We start from the raw sequence: 20,726 nt of genomic DNA, 5'->3' as shown, positions 1-20,726 counted from the left end.
CGTTTCTAGTAAATTTCGAGGATTATCCACGCACAAACTGGTTGAACATCGAAACTCCAATACAGAGATAGCATTTACGTTGCAACAATAAATGGAGAAATGGTCTTCAGCGACAAATTTTTACGTTCGACTGTCATCAATTACATTTACAATTACAATTAGTTGTTTACATTTTTCGATAATGAAAAATTCAACTTTCGCGACCTTAGGATTACGGAAGATAATGTTCGAGCATCGTTTTGTTTCAAGATCATGTTGCGCACCGAGTTTTCGATCGATAGTACATCTAACCTTTACTCCGTTACTTCGTAGAAAGTAACGTTTGACTTTTTACGATAGCGTGACAATATGGTGTGCGTTCAAGGACTACAGACTGTAACAAGAGATGCACGAGAAGATACGTTATTTTCATTGTGTTTTCTCTACTATGTCGGTGCCACGGCCAATCAAACTTCAATTTTCTAAAAGTTTCTCTCCGAGAAGTATAGTATCCATTCTTGTTGAACGCTGGCTTTGAAACTCTTTATATTCATCTTCTAAAATTTCTCCTTCAGCTTCTGTTTTCTGTCAAGCTCACAATCTAACAGCGCATGGGTATAACCACCCTTGGTAACGCTTACCCCATACACGTGCAGGCATACGTCAAAGCAATTTAACCATTTCAGCCACTTCGCCGCGGGCACGTTTCAAACGTTTAACGGCAGAAAGGTTAACGCTAAATCATTCGTTAGAGAGTTTACAAGTGTACAAACGTTTGCAATCCTTTTCCCTCCGAGAAAGAAGCATCCGATCGAAAAACGTAAAAGCGTGTCGGAATCGATGGTCGATCGAATGAAAGAATTCCGCGAAGGAGGATCGGTACTCGTCTTCCAGATATAAAATGCATTTACATTACAACGTTAAACGACATAATTAATTTTGTCGCGATATCGTCTCGCACGCTTTTCATACGTCGAAACTTTTGGAACTTCCATTTCCTAGTAATGCGGCAATTTAAATACAAGGATTCTCAATTATCCAGAGCAGTGTATCGACAACGAAATCGAAACCGGTTTATCCACTCGAATCGTCTTCGCAGGGACAACAGGACGAACAAAAATTTGTTCTAGATCTCGCGCGGAGGAGGAACGAAAGATGACACAATACCTGATATGTTCTAGTGAATGAATCGAGTAAATGGAATAGTAAAATGTTCATAAGGGGTGAGTTTCTTCGTCGAAGGGAAATGTCGTGCCAAACTCGAACGCAATTGCGTTAAATCGCTTCTCGCTTGCACCTGTGCCAATTCGACGGATATTCTAGTAGAATGTCACGAGGTCGTGCAGAGGACAAAATAGTCCGCGAAGATGTTTCGAGAGCAAGCACGGCTGTCGCGTCGTTATAATTCGCGTCGTTCCTTCGAAACGAATCGTATATTCGACTCGAAGAAGTTACGGGTGAATACTTTTCTGGTCATACCGAGTGCTTGATATTTTCTGCCATGTCTCGGCCTTGCGAGAAATTGGAAGTAGTATGCGAATTATGTAACGCGATTGGAGTCGGTTCTTACCCAGTCTTTTGTCCACGTTTCCTACGTGAAGTTTGAATACAAAGGGTCTTTCATTTCTCCTCCAACAACAGGGGTCTCTTTTCTAACGAGAACAATTTCACCCAGTTACCTGTATTTCATCTGCACTCGATAAACAAGAAGGATACTAGCGAGGTCTCTGCGACTATTTTTTTCTCGATACGTATACCCAAGTTATTTCAGACCAATCAACCTTCGTTCATTATAAAATGGTACACAAATTCCATCTTAATGCGTGTCTACTAACGCCCCATCATCACCGTATCTCTGCCTCGTCCTTGATTATTCGTCGAATTCGAGTCCCTTATCGTTCGATCCTCCCCACTCAGTGTCTCTCATTTCTGAAGGAACATCGTTTCTCGTGGTTCACCGATGAATCGATAATTCGCGACTACCTGACTGATTCCTGAAGAAGCTTCCCATAGGAAGTAGTTCGCGCAAGGAAAACGATTTCGTTGGTTGTCCCCGGTGGAAAATAGCTGGTATTGTTTCCGACATGTCAATGGGAAGATGGGAAAAAAGACGTCCTCGATGCAGATTCCCCGAGGCCTTTGGTCACGTATTGTATACGAGAGCCTGGTACTGTTTCCTACGGCAGAGGTATCGAGGAAAATGTGAAAAAGGAGCGAGCCAGACTTCCCTTCTGGTTGTCTCACGTGTGTGTGTGTGTGTGTGTGTGTGTGCGGGAATCCGCTTCGACGACGGCCAAGAAACATCTTCCGGCAGACTTTTAACTGGCATGCTTTTTCGCTTTCGCAATAATCCGAACGATGCTCTGGTTTTTACCGTGTACGGAACAAGAGGGATGGAAGTAACGAATATTGCGTGGAGGTACGAATTCCTCGAAACGTTGCTGCTTTTGTTTGCCGGACTTTTAGTCGTAGGCGGTAGACATTTTCTTGTATCGGACTCGGCAAGTTTGCCGAAACTAAGTTGGAAGCGGTAGCTTCGCAAATGAAAGATTGCCTCGCATTCTTGTTTATCCGATTTCTCTTCTCTCGTCGTTACTTCGGTTTCGAAATCTTCAAAGGCTTGCTTCACGAGAAATGTATATAGGGTAGTGTTATTAGGAAAAGTAAGCTTCGGTAATTCTACGAGCAGAATTTTGTTTTCGCCATCTGATTGGGCAGGTTCGATCGGCGTGGACATGTTTTCGGGCTTCATCGCAAGCAACAAAAGACGGTCGAGCGAAGCTTTTCATTTCTGGACGATTAAACGAGGGCTCGTGATTAAAAGCACCGCTCTCATGTGGGTCAAGTGATCGGGTACACAGATCGAATTCGCGTTCGTGGAAAATTCCCAGGTCGCTCGATTGCGCTTTTTTCTTTTTTTTATTCGAAACTTTACTGCAACAAAATTCGTTTCATCTAAATTCGTTTCTAACGCTGCAAGATTTTGAAAAGCTCTTTGCAACATTGTTCTAAAAAAGAGAAAAAAAGGAGAAAGGAGAGGGAAGAGTATAGAAACTATCTAGGAAAGAGGTGAAATGTAAAACAGCTTGGAAATATTTGTTCTCTTTTTTTTTTGTTTTTTTCAAGTACAAGTGAAACAGTAGGTAAGAACGCAATTAGTGCAGTGCATTTAGCTGTGCAGCGAGGTTTTCCTCGGACTCTACTCGACCGTGTTTCTTTCCCTCGAAAATGAAAGATACGGTCCGCCAAGATGAACTGTAAACACAATAAAGGAGCAAAGGAGAATAACGAGAAAATGTAAATAACGCGGTGAACGATTCGAAGCAGATGCATCCTGAGATGCAACGAAGAAGAGCAATGTGCATCGCTATGAGCACACACAGGATGCGATAAGCTATATACTCTCATTTCCTTTTCGCACAGATTGTGGAACGTCGTTACGTTCCAGGCCTGTTTGCTCCGATAACCGATTGCAGATAATAAATAGTACGATTTACTGAAAAACGAAGAAAAAATGTTTTGCTAAAAGTTAATCGCGGCAACTTCGTTTGATCCATTAGTTTAATACCTTCGACACGAAAAATGACTGTAAATTATCGATCGACGAAATTGTCGAGTCAGTGGGTCGCCTTTTATTTTATCTGTAAAACAAGCGTTATGACTGTATCTTCTTTTTTTGACTTATTATTCATTTAGATGTCGTACATCGATTAAGCTCGCATTTAGCGTAAACATCGAGATAGAATCCTGAGAATTGCAGAGCCAGACAAATTGCGATTAATCTGGCGATCAGTTGCCGCGATTAATCTAACGATCATCTGCCTCGATTCGCGTAGCCGGCGCAACGACGTTACACGTCGTACATATGTATGTATTTCGCTCGATATTATGTAAGTGTTTATCGCGAAAACGACGATAATGCGCGCAGGCCCGCGTGAACATCGACGTTCGCGAATGATTCATCGTTTTGCGATGCTCCTCTATCTGGAAGGGACTTAAAATGCAAATTGCCATCGCATTGAGCGCGCGGTTTCGCATTGTTCGACATGGGAAAGCTGAAAGACATCGGAGTTTAATTTACAATGGTTAAATGTTAAATTCCACGAAATAATAATGGGAAAAAGCAACGGTATTTAACAAAGCCAACCCTAGGCATTTTTCGAATTACATAAATTGCTTTTGCAGTTTACGTCATCCTTTTAAAATGGCACTTAAGTTATTCATTAACGTCACAACGAATCATATTCGTTGTATTTATGTTGAAGAATTCTTTTTATCTTCTTTGAAAATTCTAAATACTCCACTGATACGAAGTAAAAGAAAAATACTGGATAAGAGAAAGGAAATGCGAGTCGATTGCGAAGCAGGACAGTTCATAGTTCACAGAGATGGCGTCAACAAAGCTTCCTGTGTCACGACGGTAGTTGATTTACCGTGGGACGCATTGTCACGGACTGAATTAATTGACGGGGTCAGGTAAGGACTGCCGTTTGTATTTTCTGTCGATGATGACAAACACGTCTATTAGCAATGCTAACCACCATGCGCCACCTTGCACGATCGCATACCTTAGCTAGAGGTTGCTCGAAGCGTTATTTTCGTTGGAACGAGCACGTTGTATATTTTATCTAACGTTCAACGACGACTCTGTCGATTTAAACGATATTTATTCTTTCGTGCAAGGTGTTTTAATATTTGGAACACCGCGCATTAGCTCTATATCGCGTCTGGCAATATTCTCACAGTATCTCGATAAAATATGGAGACCAGGAAGGAAGATAAGATTAATTTTATTTAAATTGTCGATTATCGCGAATAGATCAATGGAATCGTCCGTTTGATTCCAGGAAACAATTAATTTAACGGAGATTAGTGGGAAACTAACTATCTTAGATCGTAAATTCTAGAGAGGTCTAAAGCTTTATGAGTCCATTGATCGTAAAGTTAGAAAGATCCTTGGTTGTTTCGAAGTGAACCTCCTTCGGGTCAGTGGTCTTGAAATTCCACGGTTAGAATGAAACGGATCTTGGAGTTATTCTTAATCCTCGAATAAGTTATGAGAGTAACATTAAAAAATGATGATATATAATAGTATACGTTTTTAGATACGCTCTGCTAAAAATATTCATATAGGAACAACGAGGTAAACGTGTTGCTCTCGATTCGCTCGAAGAGAGTAATTCCTTGGGTGAAGAGGAGAGGTCATCGTATGGTTGATTAATAAAAGCTTCTATGGGGTCGATGTGTAAAAATAAAGATCACCCTCGCGAGTTGAAGAATAAATAGCGCATGCATGTCGTTTAGGTGAATCAAATGGAGTACGCTCCGCTGAACGACGACTCCCTCTCTCTCCTCATTTGCGTGCGATTACTCGCAGTAATTTAACATGTTCGAACCAAATCGGAAATCGATATCTCTTCTCGAATGTGAACGTTTTAAACAAGTTGGGAACAGGGCAGGAAAAAAAGAACGGGATGAAAGATTCGACCAAATCGGTGCGTTTAAAGAACATCGGACTTGTCCAGTCACCAACTGATCTAATGACGAATATAGTGCGGAGCGGTGTTATTTTAGAAACGGAGAGTCGGCCGTAAAAGTAGCAACGCGCTGCGTAACGGGGTTAACAATTACGTTGTGGCGTCTCGACAAGATTCATTAGAGTTAAGGTTAAGGTTCATTAAACTCGAACCGCGGTGAAGAAGTCCACGGGGCGACTTTACTACTGGGAGCTCGGCAATTTTTGCGATAGCATCGTTAAACGTTCCCATGTAAATTACAATACGCGATGCGAACCCAGTGGCTGTTATGAGCGATTTCCCGCGCTGTTCTTCTAGCCTAACTGGACGTTTCTTCTCTCGTCTCGTCTAACTGCTTTCTTTTTACCTTAAGACATTCTAGGCAACACCGTCAATTCGTGTGAAAACCGAATGCACATGCCACGCTGTGTTATTCAACTTGCAAATGTTCACTGTCTACAATTATCAAAGCCTTTCTCAAGACGTATCATTCATATTTCAAACTAGCGATAACTTAGAATATATATCAGCTACGAACATAAACCTGAAACGCTCTTTTCAAACACCCCCATCTTCTACTTCGACAAAAATTGAACATAGACGCACAGCCAATTACTTAGATTCCCCGAAACAATTTCTCCATTGAGGAGCGTTCAGCACCGGATGGCGGCGTCGAATCCAGTGGCCGCTTCATTGAGTCGCGCGCGCTTACGCCCTTGAGTCGGCGTTACTCAAGGTCGAATCGGAAGGACGATCGATTTTACCGGCACAGAAGCATCGAAGCTGCAGACGGTTGGCATTTTCGCGTCTGGTCTGCGCTCGGTGTATAAGACAGACACCGCGAGAGAGAGTCAGGCATGTTTTCTCACGCATCGACGAGAAGATGGCGTGGAAGGACGGGGCCGCGTCGTGGCCGGATGCGGAGCCGAGAACGGACAAAAGAAACACGGCTGCATAACAGACAATACCACTCTGTGCCGGCACAGACGACCAACGTTATTGTCCGTGACTCGCGCTATATCGCCGCGACCGTCCGTTAACGAGGTCCATCGAAGACAACGAGAGCCCACTTCCGGTCTCCCTGCCTTTTTTCCTGGCTATACTGCCACGAGCAAAGAGTTCTGCGTCGCTGACGCGAACCAATCTCTTCTTCGTCTCCTTCTTCTTATATTCTTTTTTCTTTCTCGCTCCTAATTTCTTCGTTTTTTTCCCCTCAAACAACCGTTTCACAAGAGGGTCGAAGGCGAAGTGGACTGGGTCTCTGAAGGTTTGCGATGTTGTCAAGGAGTAACGCGATCGCCTCTTTAACGTGATGTGCGCAAGAGTACAAACTTGGCAAAAGTTTGCCTGTCTTTCGTTTGTTCAAGTCAAAGGTTTGTCGTACAGGGTGGTTGCTGGTTGTCCTGTATAGTAGGGTTTTAGATGTGTGATGGGTCTTGGGGGAAGTTTCCGTTTGATATCGAGGATTGGAGGTTGACAGGGTTTCCTTGAACTTTAAACGAACAATTCGATTGCTCGTTTCGTTAACGAAATGTTTGTTTTGGAAAACTCCCTTAAACGATCAGTTTACTTGTGGAAAAAGAAAAATTCTTTGTAACGGCGTGTCCTTTCTTTTTCTATCGACGATTTGCAGCTCGTCGAATAAATTTTCTGTTAAATCGAAAATCACCCATAATTACTATTGATGTTGCAGAGTAATTAGAAGATTGTGCTTCTGTAATACGAAGCAATTAAAAAAACACTATTCGTGTGAAGTGAAGACGTTAGGCGAAATAGAAATGTTATTGCTACTAATTAACTCTTACGTCGCGATTCTTATTCTCCAAGAAAAGGAAAAGTTAGCTTAATTCGTCTAAATCTAGAACGGTGAACCGAGGGAAAAAAGAGCTGGCGTTAAGAACGAGCACGAAGACAGTTGGAAATACGATTAGTTTGGTGTGGCGTTGCAGAAATTTCAGGCCAAGTCAAAAGGGCTGGTCTCTGTATACGGAGGGTGAAGTTCTTCTACCTTCCCTCTGGGACATTATCGCCCCTCCGATCAGCCTATCTATAGGAAAAGGGCCACACCTTCCGCAGACGTAGCAATGGCTTAACGACCGAGGCAGCCGGTCGCGTTTCTACCTCAATGTTTTCGCGCTTTAAGTCCCTGATACACCTCGATATTCATCGTTACTTTATTTATTTTCACCCTTCACCAATAGTAGTTACGGCAGTCATTTTTGGAACTATCGTGAACTATGGTGGTTGTAAGTAACAGCAGGAAATTTAACGAAAGAATTATTTCCGGACAATTTTTTAAATGGAAATTTACCATTACGCGATGTACGCTTTTTGCGCGACAGATGTTTTCTAGTCAAAAATTTAAGATTCGAAATACTTGTTTTTCTGTCTGTAATCCTTACGTACCTTTATTAACCCTTCGGTATAGTTAAAGCCTACCATGAAGATAGATCAGCTTGAGGGTATCTTTACCGCCAGTAAACATCACAAGGGTGACTTAGCTATACAACGCCCTCCGGGTAAACGTAGATGATATATCCTTTATTTAGAATCATAGCATGTTTTTTAGATAATCAAATTTATCTAGAACGATCTAACATCTACAAAATTTCTTCTTTTTTTTATTTTTTTCTTCTTTTTTTTTTTTTGTTTAAATGTTTTTAAACTTGATCCGAGTTAACCAATAACTTCCGAAAAAAGGGTCAATTTACCGGGTGGTTTCAGTGATAGTCGTATTTTTAGTTTCTTCAAAGTGGTCGTGGTAAAAATAAATGATATGCCTCGGAGCGAGGCGGTGAAATTTCTTTTTCCCCGCGAACGAACTGCCGATCGTGGAACCTGAATAACAAGTAGAGCGGCGTAAAACGCGCTTAATACGGTCGGTGTACTCAGGACAACGTCTCCGACCTCTTCCCACCTCTTTTCGATATTACCGAGGGCTGGCTGCCTCCAGGAGGGTGTATCGTGTACACAACTCCTGCTGTTCACCTTTGCACAGTTACCTTTCGCGCTCAAACAAATGTTTCTTCCTAGGTTTTCTCCCTCTCATCAAATTTGTCTAATGTCTAACGCTTCGAATGACGGGATCGACACAAAATAACATGGCGCGTTTTATTTTCCTGCTCGATATAATTAGCGATGATGTTAATGCAATAAGTCTGCGAGCTACGCGGCTATAATTACGTTAACGCTTTAGATTACGTTTGTTGTGAAATTGTAAGTCGCGTATAGCCATCGTGGACATTAACGAACAACGAACATAGGATGTTATAGTTTACGAGATGCGACGTTTCAAGGAATAATTGATGTCGAGCTTGTTCTATCGGCTAAATATTAAAACGATGAACTAGTACATGTCAATCCTTGACATCGTGGACCGTGTAAATGTCGTTTCCAATTGATCGATTCGAAATTTTGAATATAATAATATATGAAATCACGGCGGTGATAAAAGGTTGAAAACATTCGTGAGATATACATTACGATCAAACGCGAATGAACGGATAAAAACAGGTTAAAAAACGGATTATGTAAATTACTCTAAACTTTTTGTCAAAAAGAAAAATGAATAAATACTTGCTACAAAAAATTGATGATTTGTTTTCGTGTTAAAAATCAGTGAAAAAAAAAGAGCAAAATAAAGTAAAATAAAATAGCAGTTGAACAAACGATGTAACTACTCGGAATATTCGAACGTGAAACGCATTACGCCCGTTTGTATCGTTTTCCTCGACGGGCAGAATAAATATTTTACGATCGCGTGTTCGCGTCGTTTTCCAGGGCGACACTGGCGAAGATCGCCAGGATATCGCGCGAACCACCGCGTCGTTTGCACGTATCCATCGATTTTTTCTTCCATCCTTCTATTCCCGACAAAGCCTTCGATACTCTTCACTCGTCATTTCGCGACCAAACCGACCAAGGTTTAATCTTCGTCGAGACAGAGAGGATGGATATCGAACGCTCTACAGTCTACCGGAAAGCGACCGATTGTCCCTCGCTCTTTTCAACGCGAGAGTCTCTCGCGTTTCCTTCTCCTTTTCATACATTTTTCTGCTTTCTTTGATCAGCTTCCACGTCTACACGATGAACAACTCTGTGAAAAATATTGGAATCATTGTTTCGATGCAGGATTATATTACGGGAGAATTGTGTGAATTGGTCGATTGTAATTGATAAGGGCGAATGTAGTCGTGATTAAAGTAGTATAATATCATTTAGGTCGTCGTAACACGCGACACGTATGTAAGACTTTTATACAGAATTAATAGAGACTGCTTATGGTAAATGAAAGATTATCTATTCAGACGGGACAATTGTATGTTTCTTTGGTTAATTTTCGTACATTACCTGGTTATTTAAAAGTCTAACTATTATGATTCCTCCGGGAGAAAAATTCAATAGCTCGAGCTTAGACCAGACCTGTTTTGTTGCGATGTTTAATAACGCGTTCAATTAAATCCTTCGCGACGAAACTGCACTGTCTTCTTAGAGATCTATTTGAGCCTGTCGAAACGCGTTTGCTGTTTTCTAAACATAGGTATCGAGTCTGACCCGATTGCATCGCGACAAAGGTCGAAGATCTCTAAGGATATCAGGTAAATAATTATACCCATCCGAAGCCGTTTGCTCTTCAGGGTCTTCCGTTAACTCCATTGCATTCGACATTCGTCGCGTAACGTCGTCTCTTCTTCATTTTTCCCAACATTAGTAGCTTTTCTCAGCAACTCATATTATCCATTGTGTTACATTCGATTTACGTAAGCCTCAACGGTGCACGAGTAACGTTCCACCGAACAAATCCGAAAAAACTTTCAAGAATATTTTTCTTCTCTAATTCCATCGCAATATTTCTTCTTTTCGTTTAATTCTCGATATTTGTCTAGAGACGTGACCACTGAATTATTCGAAGCGTCTGCTTCATATTTTATAAGCACAAACAAGCTTCCGTTGTATCATTTCTCTGCTAACGAAATTTCGATGTCAGGCTTTCATTGACAAGTGTCCCGCGACAAAACGGACGTTGACGCGCTCGTAAACGCGTGGAACGCGTCGTGAATGTATCCGGTTAAAAATAAACTGTACTTCCTTGGGCGTAGGGCCTCGATAAACAGCTTTTGGACGAGCTGGCTGAAAGGAAGTGGAAAATTTACTCCGACCCCGGGTTTTGATCCCCGACGAATTCTCTTTCCCCCGTTTCTATTATTCCGAGCAAACAGCGCGCCCGTTGTTTTCCTCCGTTATTACTCAATTTATTGTTTCATATTTCGGATTTATCATATTTGCGACTAATATTTGATATTAAAATGGATGCCTCTATATACAGTATATTTACGTCGAAATGATTTCAGTAAGCAGAAATCGATACGTTTGTATAAGCAACTATACTATTTTTGTATTATTTAATAGTCTGATGATATTCGCATGAAATCGTAGTTTTATAAACACAACTGAAGAAATAGAGTCTAAACAGACGTCTGTTCAACAGACATTTTGCGTATTATATGCGTATAGTCTTTGCGATAGACAGTGAAAATACGTCATGAAATATCGTAGGATATTTTCGAGCGAAGAATTCTTTCTTAGTCATCAAGTTTAGTAACGTTTTCTAAACCTTTATTCGTGTTTTTGGCTTGAGTCATCGTGTCTCTCTATCAATCGTCTGCTCTAAAACCTTTTTTACTATATCAGGAGCGACGATCCTATCACTTTGGAAAATTCCTTACAATGTGGTCGAAAGTATTAAGATAAGATCTTTCGAAGCACTCAAAAATCCGATTAGCGTTTGTAAAAAAGCAATCCTCGTTTCCTCTTCTGTGCACATATCACACCAAATAACTTGCTCAACGAGTTACTTTCTCTTAGCAAAATTACACAGCGATAACCAGACGTTTCAAGCGCCGGCTAACGGAAAAAGTTAATTCCCCAGTTCGATGCACCCACCTTATTAAGTAATACATTATATTATAAACACGCACAATTAAAACCAACAGACGGCTTGTTATACCTTAGCACGCAATTACCGGCAGAACGGAAGACAATATCGCAGAATTCCTTTCGGTTGATCGTTTCACGATCGTGAATCGAAAGTTATCGCGGAAAAAAAAAAGAAGAAAGAGGAATTTTCATGGCTCCGCGAATAAAGATTCGCGCTCAATTAGTTTGACAATTTCTGGAAATCGGGTTAACAATTCAATGGAGGAGGGCAGAGAGCGAGATCGTTGAATAATTTCCTCGCTTAAGCATTCGAGAAATATCGCGCGGTTCTCGCGAGAAAGAAAGCCGACCCCGAACATTAATTAGGCCGGATATCCTTTTGTCGGTAATTAAGCAGAATTTATCTTTCTGCCGTACGAAAGGGCAACTTTTTCTTCCCCTTTATTTCTCCGTCTTCTTTTTTTATAAAAAAAAAATCATGCTTTTTCGAAAAGTTTCACGGTTCTTTCAAAACGGAAAAACCGGAAGATTCGTTCTCGATGGCTGTCAGAGATGCTCATTGTTTGAGCGAAATGAATCCGCGGACGCGAGAGCAAAAGGAGAATCGCTTGTTTAATAAAATCCCCGGGATTGTTACTCGTTCGAGTCTGTTGTTAATTAAAAACTTACAAGGGGTGAGCGTACCGCGAGTAAGAATTCAATGAATAGAATATTTCGCGGGAAAATTGCATTCAGGATTTTATATTAATATTTTCTACGCGCGATCTTCTCAGATAGAATTTCTATACCGCGCTGATCAGTTGCACGAGTAATTAGGAGTAATTTGAAACTTCAAACTAAAGATTTATACGTGAACTTCGCTCGTCGTAAAAATCTCGCTTTTCGAACGTATTCATAATTGGTCGGCATTCGTGACTCATCCTATTACGACGATATTAAATTTTGATGCAGTTGAGAAGATACTTGGCAAGATCGTGACGCCTCAAGCCATTTTCCAAGACGCGCTCGCTCAATCACGCTAATGTCTTCATTTAAAACCTATTTTGATCTACAAAGAACTCATCTATTTCATTTCTCTTAACGAATCTCGCATGGAAATTGCCATGAGATTGTAAGATTTCGTGTCCGCTTATACTTATCGAAATACGAATATTCAGCTTGAAAATATATTCGAAAGTCTGATCAATTATTTGCAATTAAAATAATATCTCATTTTTATCTTTATCGAGAAACTTGTCATATTCAAGGATACAAAATATACCGGGCAAAGATGATCATCCTAAAAAGACAGGCATTGAATGGGTAGGCAAAATTCGCAAAGATAAAAGAGCTTCTGGGTGGATAAATGAAACCGAACCGACAGATTTCGAAGTTTCCACAACACGATGTCGTAATTAGGAGACGTGACTGCGTTTTTCCGGAAGTGTCTGATCCCGGATTAAGGTCGGAGGTGGTGCATTCTGGGAGACGGCCGGGTCAAAACATAACCGTGAGACACGCGTTCGCGTACGACACCGTGGAAATATTATTCCAACGTTTCTCGTTTCAATTTTTTCTCTTGTTCACCTCGACGAATGAAAATGTACGCTCGTTCCATTGTCATACTACGTACACACATCGCGGCTTCTTCTCTTTTTCCTCCTTTTTGTTCAACGTTACAAGAGATTGTGTTTCGCCTTGATTTTCGTAATTGTGATTTTCCGACAACGCTGCAGCTTCGGCGTGGAATTATTTTCTACCACGGAAGGTCGTTGCATCGTGTTCGATGGGTAATTAAGTAGGAAAAGTTGACACGTATTTCAATCCAATTCAAATGTCGGTCGGGAAAGAAAATGGGAAAAGGGGAGCAAGTTCTCGTAACACATTCGATCGATCTTGTATTCTTTCGAAAGTTAAACTGTTTTGTAACGTATTCGTCGATAAAAGTCGATAAAGTCGAGCCAATTACGGTGCAACGGTCGAACGATTTTTCGCTTCTTTCGCAACGATACGAACGTATCTAACTAACAATAAGCAAGACTGCTACTTGGTCGGTCGAGCACTTTCGATGATTGCGACGTAGTTTAGCAGCTCGAAGAAGGAAACAAAAAAGGACAGCGGAATCCGCGGCATGTCCTCCAAATCCGGCGCGTACAGCGGGAAATACCGCAGAAGGAAATTGCAAACGACTGGTAGAGTCAGACACTCTGCAGGAAGTCCGCGTACTGGTACGTGCGATCGCTGGTGAACTGCTTCGCGTGTACAAACCTAGAAAAAGAACGTTGCACGATTGTGTCGTGCGACATCTGAAAGCAGAAAATCAACAAAAATGTACTTGTTATGTTTCTCCTGCGATATTCGCATCCTCTCCTTCTTCGAAATTGTACAGAAGATAGCGAAACGATAGTAAATCCTACATAACGAGATCAGGGAAACTGATATTTCCTGCAATTTCAGTCTTAAACCTTGAAACGCGAAACTCAGCGTCTTATTTGTGATTAATTCCGTAATGATAAAACCGTAGACGGTAGCTCGAGCGCTACGTGGGAGAGACAGACACCGGTGTGACACTCGTGACGCTTCCCTCCCGGTATTCACCCTAGGAAAGTTCTTTGCTTATCCAAATCGGAAAGACGAGAACACGTCGGATGAAGGACTTCCTTTAAACATGGGGTGCGTCCGTGGCGATGATTTTTATAAAGGGACGAAAGTGAAGCAGGAGGATAAAAGTAGTAAGGAGCAAAAAATCGAAGGAGCATCAGGCAAGAACGAACTTAGAACCGTAGAAACTTGGTCGATTCTACGAAATCCTTCGGTGTTTCTCGCATCGAATCTTAACGCTTAAAATCTTAAAAATATCACTATTTGCCGCAATGCGGTTAAACGGCCGATCGTTTGAAAGAGCTTCGAGTAATGGTGGAACAAATCGTCGTTGAAATTTGACGTTAAAAGTATCGCTGTAAGTAAAGATACACGAAGAAAGTAACTGTAACTGTAAGTCGCTGTTGCGTAAGTACAGAAACGTTCGATTCTATCGGATTTCTTGACCTCCTTTGCAACTTTTCTACACGATGTACATATGTACCAGGTTCATCGGGATCTTTCGTTTCCGGGCAATCTGTCCCAGCAGATTGAGTTACTTCCAAACTTCATTCATCCCTATATCCTCGACATCCACAGGAAAAGCTTCGCCGAGCAAATGTTTCGCTCGTCGTGTCGACTAATTCGCGCGATACTCGATCTACCTGGCATTACACGCAACATTAATCAAATGAAAGCGGAGACAGGTTAGATCTTCGATCGGCGAAGCAACCTTAGAACCTCGAAACGGCACGTTCGAATCGAACCTTCCCCCTGGCAAATCGCGTTACACCGATCGTTCGATTCGGGACGAAGAGGACGATCGAAGGGTAGATGGAAGCGTGAGCGGAGATTCGTTCGCGAGAACGAGGAAGCCGTTGTCGTGCACGTTTCGCTGACCCGTCCGTTTCTGTTGCAGCAACTGAAAGATGAGCTGGGCGAAGTGGTGGCCGAGATGGAAGCGATGGAGGGCGGCGGTCTCGCGGCCGACGAGACCAAGCCGTCGAACAAGGCGAAACAGACGTCGATCGGCCGTAAGAAGTTCAACATGGACCCTAAGAAGGGAATCGAGTACCTGATCGAGCACAATCTGCTGGCCCCGACGCCCGAGGACGTCGCCCAGTTCCTTTACAAGGGCGAGGGCCTGAACAAAACCGCGATCGGCGACTACCTCGGCGAACGACACGACTTCAACGAGAGGGTGTTGCGAGCGTTCGTCGAACTGCACGATTTCACAGACCTGATCCTGGTACAAGCTCTTCGACAGTTTCTCTGGTCGTTCAGATTACCCGGTGAGGCGCAGAAGATCGACCGGATGATGGAATGTTTCGCGCAAAGGTACTGCCAGCTGAACCCGAACATATTCACGAACACGGACACCTGTTACGTGCTCAGCTTCGCCATCATTATGTTGAACACGTCGCTGCACAATCCAAGCGTCAAGGATAAGCCCAGCGTGGAACAGTTCATTTCCATGAACCGTGGCATCAACAATGGCGGCGACCTGCCTCGCGAACTCCTTGTTGTAAGTGCAAAACCTCGCTCTCGCTTTATCTGCGCTTCCTGTGTCATTTGTCTCTCTATGGGAACCGTTCCTCGAATCGTGTATAGCTAGCCTAGAACATCAGATTGCAGCCAGATCTTTTCGCTCGTACGACGATAAATAAAGTCATACGATCTACGTTTAACGATAATTTACCGACTGTCGACAGGACATTTTTGGACATTTTCTAGGAAGCTCCATTATTTCTCCTCGTTGTTCGTTACAGCGTAATTGTACGAACCTCGAGCGACGATGAAATTGTAAAAGTTCCGAAGGTTAATTCGATCTTGGTTCGCTTTACTTTTCGCGTATGTGGTTCGAGATTTAATCTCGTTCCCACCTGGACTCGCAGTTTCACGTTTCGCGTTACAATTTTCGCCCGGTATTCGTGCTTTAGGAAAAATGCAAATTCTCCTTGTTCCGCAAGCCGTGCCGCGAAAACATACACGAAAGATTTCCTGCAATTAGGGCAGCGCTGTTGGTGCAACGACTTTATTACGTGTGGGCAACCGTAATGATTAGGTGGAGCTCTATCACCGGAAATAGATAGAGGCGATACACACGTCGAAATTAGATCGCCGTACTAAATCATCGATAATAATCGGAGCACGTTTGACGTAATTCAAAGATAGGGCGCTATGAAATTCCAATTTGTCGTTTTTCTAAAATCGAACCGTACGATTGCTGCACGTGCCATTAGAATATCGTTGGGAATATCGAGTTGGATCGTGTTTCCAGATGAGACTTGTATATTGGTTCGGCTGACTTTAATCCATTCTATCGATGAGGAAGCAATCTTTACGATATTGTTTGCGGTTTAACCGAGTTATTGAAACATTCTGCGTTTATTCCCGTTCCCGTTTCCGATGACGTAAGCGTATTAATCAGAAATTTCTGGTAAATTCCTGGCAAACGATTGCGTCACGCGTAGATTCTTGCTTGACCGATCGATTTGGTCGTCCGCTCGGAGTATCTACGCGCGTTCGATAATCCAAATTCCACGCGACTAGGATTTAATCGATTTATATTGCAATGGATATCGCACGTTTGGCACTAAATGTTATGACTAACTGGTACAAAAATTTTAAATTGAATAAACGAGCCAAGGATCGGTGGAGAAGGAGGCAAGTGGGTCTTAACAAACACGATAAATAACGCAATAGCGTGTGCAACAAAGGACGTACGTCATTCGCGTGCAGTGGCCGACCTTTCGTTCGTGTTATATCGTGATGCACGCGTGTTTCCATCCGCGTGATCCATGGCCAGGATATAAAGCAATTGGCGCGCTTTACAAGTCGCCTCACAACCGGCGGATCGCAGTTATTAGAATGAACCTACTGACTAACGGGGAAGTCCGTTGCGGTGATTTCTTAATGGTAGATTTATGCAAAGTGGCGCGCTGCGTTTCACCTCGTCTCACCTCGTCTAATCGACGCGTTGCCGGATCGAAAATGATTCTAGACTGGCGATCGTATGCAGCTGCTCTTATGTAAGCATAGATTTACCAGTTGCAGGATATCATCGATTTTATGTATCGTCTTCGACGAGCAGAATGGAATGCCGATACTACCCCTGTCTAGTACATCGTTGATCTTCTTTCGTGCCTTATAAACGGAGAATAAACGTTATAGTTCTCATTTATGCTTCGGCGATAATGGTTAAAGTGGATAATGGTTAAAGTTTTGTAAAAAATGAAACCAGTAGCTTCCTTTTCTCTTCTCTGCGAGATAGTCTCTTTTGGTATTTGCATCGTCTGGAGTAAATCGATTTGTATTTATAATATTACAACGTCGAATCCTTTTTGTATAATCTTTGCAGTAAGTGTTTTCTTACGGCTGCGAGAGACGTTTAGGAAAACTGGAATTTCCACTAACGACACGTTTGGCTCATGGAAACTCGAATTTCCTCTAATATCTTGCTTGTTGCGTACCGTCGAGACAAGCGATTCCATCGTACCAAATTATCCGAGTTTCGAAACAGCAATGAGAGATATGAAATCATATTTCTTGATTTCGAACGCTCTAATGATTTACTCGCAAAGATCGTATAGGTTTTTTTTTAAAAGCAATACGTTACTTTTGCAGAGCTTATACGAAAGTATAAAGACGGAACCGTTCAAGATACCAGAAGATGACGGGAACGATCTGATGCACACGTTCTTCAACCCTGACAAGGAAGGCTGGCTCTGGAAGCAAGGTAATTCTTTCGTAAACTGTGTAACGTGCAATTCGACTTTTGACCCTTCTGACGTTTCCCTTCTCCTCTTGACCCGGTATGAATTGAAACGAGAAAACGTCTTTTGCGTGGCTGAGAGAAAGACGAAGAAAGAACGCTGCTCGAGCCATTGTTGATCGAATAACGTTGCGAATGTATCCCGGCTTGCATGCGACCCCCTTTCTTCCGGGGAATGTTACGAGTGCATGAGGATGTTAACCCTTTACAGCGGCGGATTTTTTTTTTTTAACAAATTTTCCATCGATCTTTCTTTGCAACAGGGAGAAAGCTTTTTCTCCGGTATACAAGTAGAGAAGAGTAATCGAGAGAAGATTGCGTAAATAGTAAAATAGTAATTTTCGCCTAAAACGGAAAGTGATTCTAAAAATCGAGGAATGTTAAAAGAGGCTGTGTATAGTGGAAGTAACTTGTTCCTTTTCTTTAGGCAACCCTCTGTAAGTAAATTGAATTAGCGATCCACAAAGTTTCGTACATTTGGCTTAGCGTACGATATTCCATAGATTGATAACATAGACTGAAGATGTTTCTTAGATTTTCTTAAAGCCTGCATCAGTTTGCTTACGAGGTATGAAAAATACGTTTACCTATGGAGGGTTAAGTAGACTTGTCTGCTTTTTTGTTCACGTAGAGCTTGTAGCTTTCGACACAGTAAAGTAAAGTAAATACAAGTAAAGTAATGATCCGTATCGATCGATGTCGTAAAAGATACGTTTCTTGTTGCAAAGTAATCACAGGTGCAGGACTTAACGAACCTCTGATCCACTGAGAATACTTCTTACATTTCACATTGTACGTAACTATCCTGTCTTAAAAATTTTCGTTATTATTTCATATTAATCTACATGGTGAATATTTTATATCGATCTAAACTGTTAAACCCTCGAAATTCCCAAGATCGTTGTCCGTGCTAACGCGCTCTCTATTGCCAACGTAGTTCCACTAGTACACGCCACCCATGGCGCGTAAAGCGATCCGGATGGTTTCCACGATGTATGCGGGTATTCAAAGGCCTACGGGACGGACAAAAATACTCGCTCGATGCATCCGTACAAGGAATCGATCGTTAATAACCAGCCATGATCAAACGATCGATTCGCGATCGAGAACAGCCCACTCTCCGTGTACAATCGAAATCAGATGAGACGATAACGTTGTCGCTGCAAAGGGTTACAGGGACGAGTGAGAACATCCTGGAACAGCGTTTCCCAAACTGTCCGGCCACAGAGGTCGAAAGCCTCGGTCGGGCGACTCGAATATTTTCACCATTATGGCCAAGCATTCCAAAGATACTGGCGGTGATTCGAGATACGACGCGTGACTGTTGGCATTCTATGTTCAGTCGCGCCGAAACGCAAAAATAGAATTTACAAATTGACGGACGTTCCCTGCCTCGTAATTACGCGTATTACGTTCATGCAAGATTTAAGGAAGAACGAGAAATGGGAAATACGTTTGGGAATCGTTGGTCCGGAAGCATTCCCCGACGACAACGAGACGAAAAACCCGTCAAAGTGTCTGTACTTTTCTTATATCGTATCGCTTTGTCCCTCTGCTGCCCTGACGGAGACAGCAGGTAAATAACGCAATTATAGTTGTGCATCGATCGTTAGCTTTTAAATCGTTGGTGGTTGTTTCAGGCGGACGCTACAAGAGCTGGAAGAGACGATGGTTCATATTAAACGACAACTGTCTTTATTACTTCGAGTACACGACCGACAAGGAGCCACGAGGCATCATTCCGCTGGAAAACATTCAGGTCAGAGAGGTGCAGGATCGGCACAAGCCGCATTGCTTCGAGCTATACGCCGCCGGCTCCGAGTTCATCAAAGCGTGTAAGACGGACAGCGAGGGAAAAGTTGTCGAAGGTACTAACCGAGGATCCTAGATGAAAGCCTTAATTGATCGGTGCCGTGACCTACCACCCAATCCACTCGATTACGGCTGCCAGCGCGTTTAATTACCCGAGCCTGCGCTATACTTGGACACTTTTAACAATCGTAGATTGTTGAAACTTTGATCGGCTGGGTCAAGTTACCTGAATTTAAGCAATTTCGCTTATCCGAACGAAGTCAATCTGTCGAGGAAGAAGAAGTGAAATAACGCGTGAAAGTCGCAAGTTGTAAACGCAGTATTACGGTACGAATTATCACTTCGATATAATCAATTGATCAAGAATATAATTAGAAATGAAACGTTGCGTTGATGTGACTTTGGTTCTTATGATGGATTAATGATTATCCTACGCGTGGGAATCATTAAGAGAATTGTGCTTAGCAAATGCACATTGTTTTTTTTTTTTTTAAATTACGTATCAAAAGCATTACGCTGCCTTTTCTCATGCGTAATTTCAGCGTAAGAACAAAATGATAACTTGGAGAAAAAATGTAATCTTAAACGCACGTTGGCTTCTCTAAATTAAAACTTGGAAGAGCAGGGAATTAATAGAGCACGAAGGATAAAGAATTCAAGTACCGGTCGGGTAAAGCGTCTTTCTCGTGTGAAACAATCGAATTCTATGCGTGTTGCATTGCCATTTAACGCAGCCCTTTTTTTTTCATAGCACGTCGTCGTGCTCGCAGTAATTACACCGGAATTGTAACTGTTGTTCTTTGCTCTTTAAAGGCAAACACACCGTGTACAGAATGTCTGCGGCCACGGACGAAGAGAAAGAAGAATGGATCAAATGCGTGCGGTAAGTTGTTATTCATTCTGTGAATAATTCAAAGAAGACTACCATTTCTGACTGAGGTTAGTGCTGCTTATTTAACGCTTCCGTGAATCTTTTACTGAAAATTGTGGACGGTTTGAGCTTATATAATTTACGCTTTTAATGGTCGAGGGTTTGTAACACGATTCTTTTTCTTTTCTGTTATTAAAAGATTTTAAGCACAAACATCTTTTACACAAATATCGCAATTAATTTTATCAGTGATTTAATAAATTCAAATATTTCTACT

At 42.1% G+C, this 20,726-nt stretch overlaps 1 protein-coding gene across 8 annotated transcripts in view; it reads left to right on the top strand.

The window, feature by feature from the left end:
* Positions 1–20,726, top strand: part of LOC132916424 (cytohesin-1) — a 58,783-nt gene that overhangs the window by 34,880 nt on the left and 3,177 nt on the right. For 5 of the 8 annotated variants that reach the window (XM_060976420.1, XM_060976423.1, XM_060976424.1 and 2 more), the window contains 4 exons: positions 14,911–15,516; positions 17,619–17,730; positions 19,404–19,634; positions 20,392–20,461. In XM_060976420.1, coding sequence (XP_060832403.1) covers positions 14,911–15,516; positions 17,619–17,730; positions 19,404–19,634; positions 20,392–20,461 — 1,019 coding nt within the window. Of the gene's footprint in view, positions 1–14,618; positions 14,834–14,910; positions 15,517–17,618; positions 17,731–19,403; positions 19,635–20,391; positions 20,462–20,726 lie in introns of those variants that run through there. The other 3 variants (XM_060976421.1, XM_060976419.1, XM_060976425.1) reach the window with 2 other exon arrangements.

The sequence above is a fragment of the Bombus pascuorum genome, chromosome 2, assembly GCF_905332965.1.
Source record: "Bombus pascuorum chromosome 2, iyBomPasc1.1, whole genome shotgun sequence".
NCBI classification, from domain to species: Eukaryota; Metazoa; Arthropoda; class Insecta; order Hymenoptera; family Apidae; genus Bombus; species Bombus pascuorum.
Note: the sequence above shows the minus strand (reverse complement) of the source record. Positions and strands in the feature narration are given on the sequence as shown.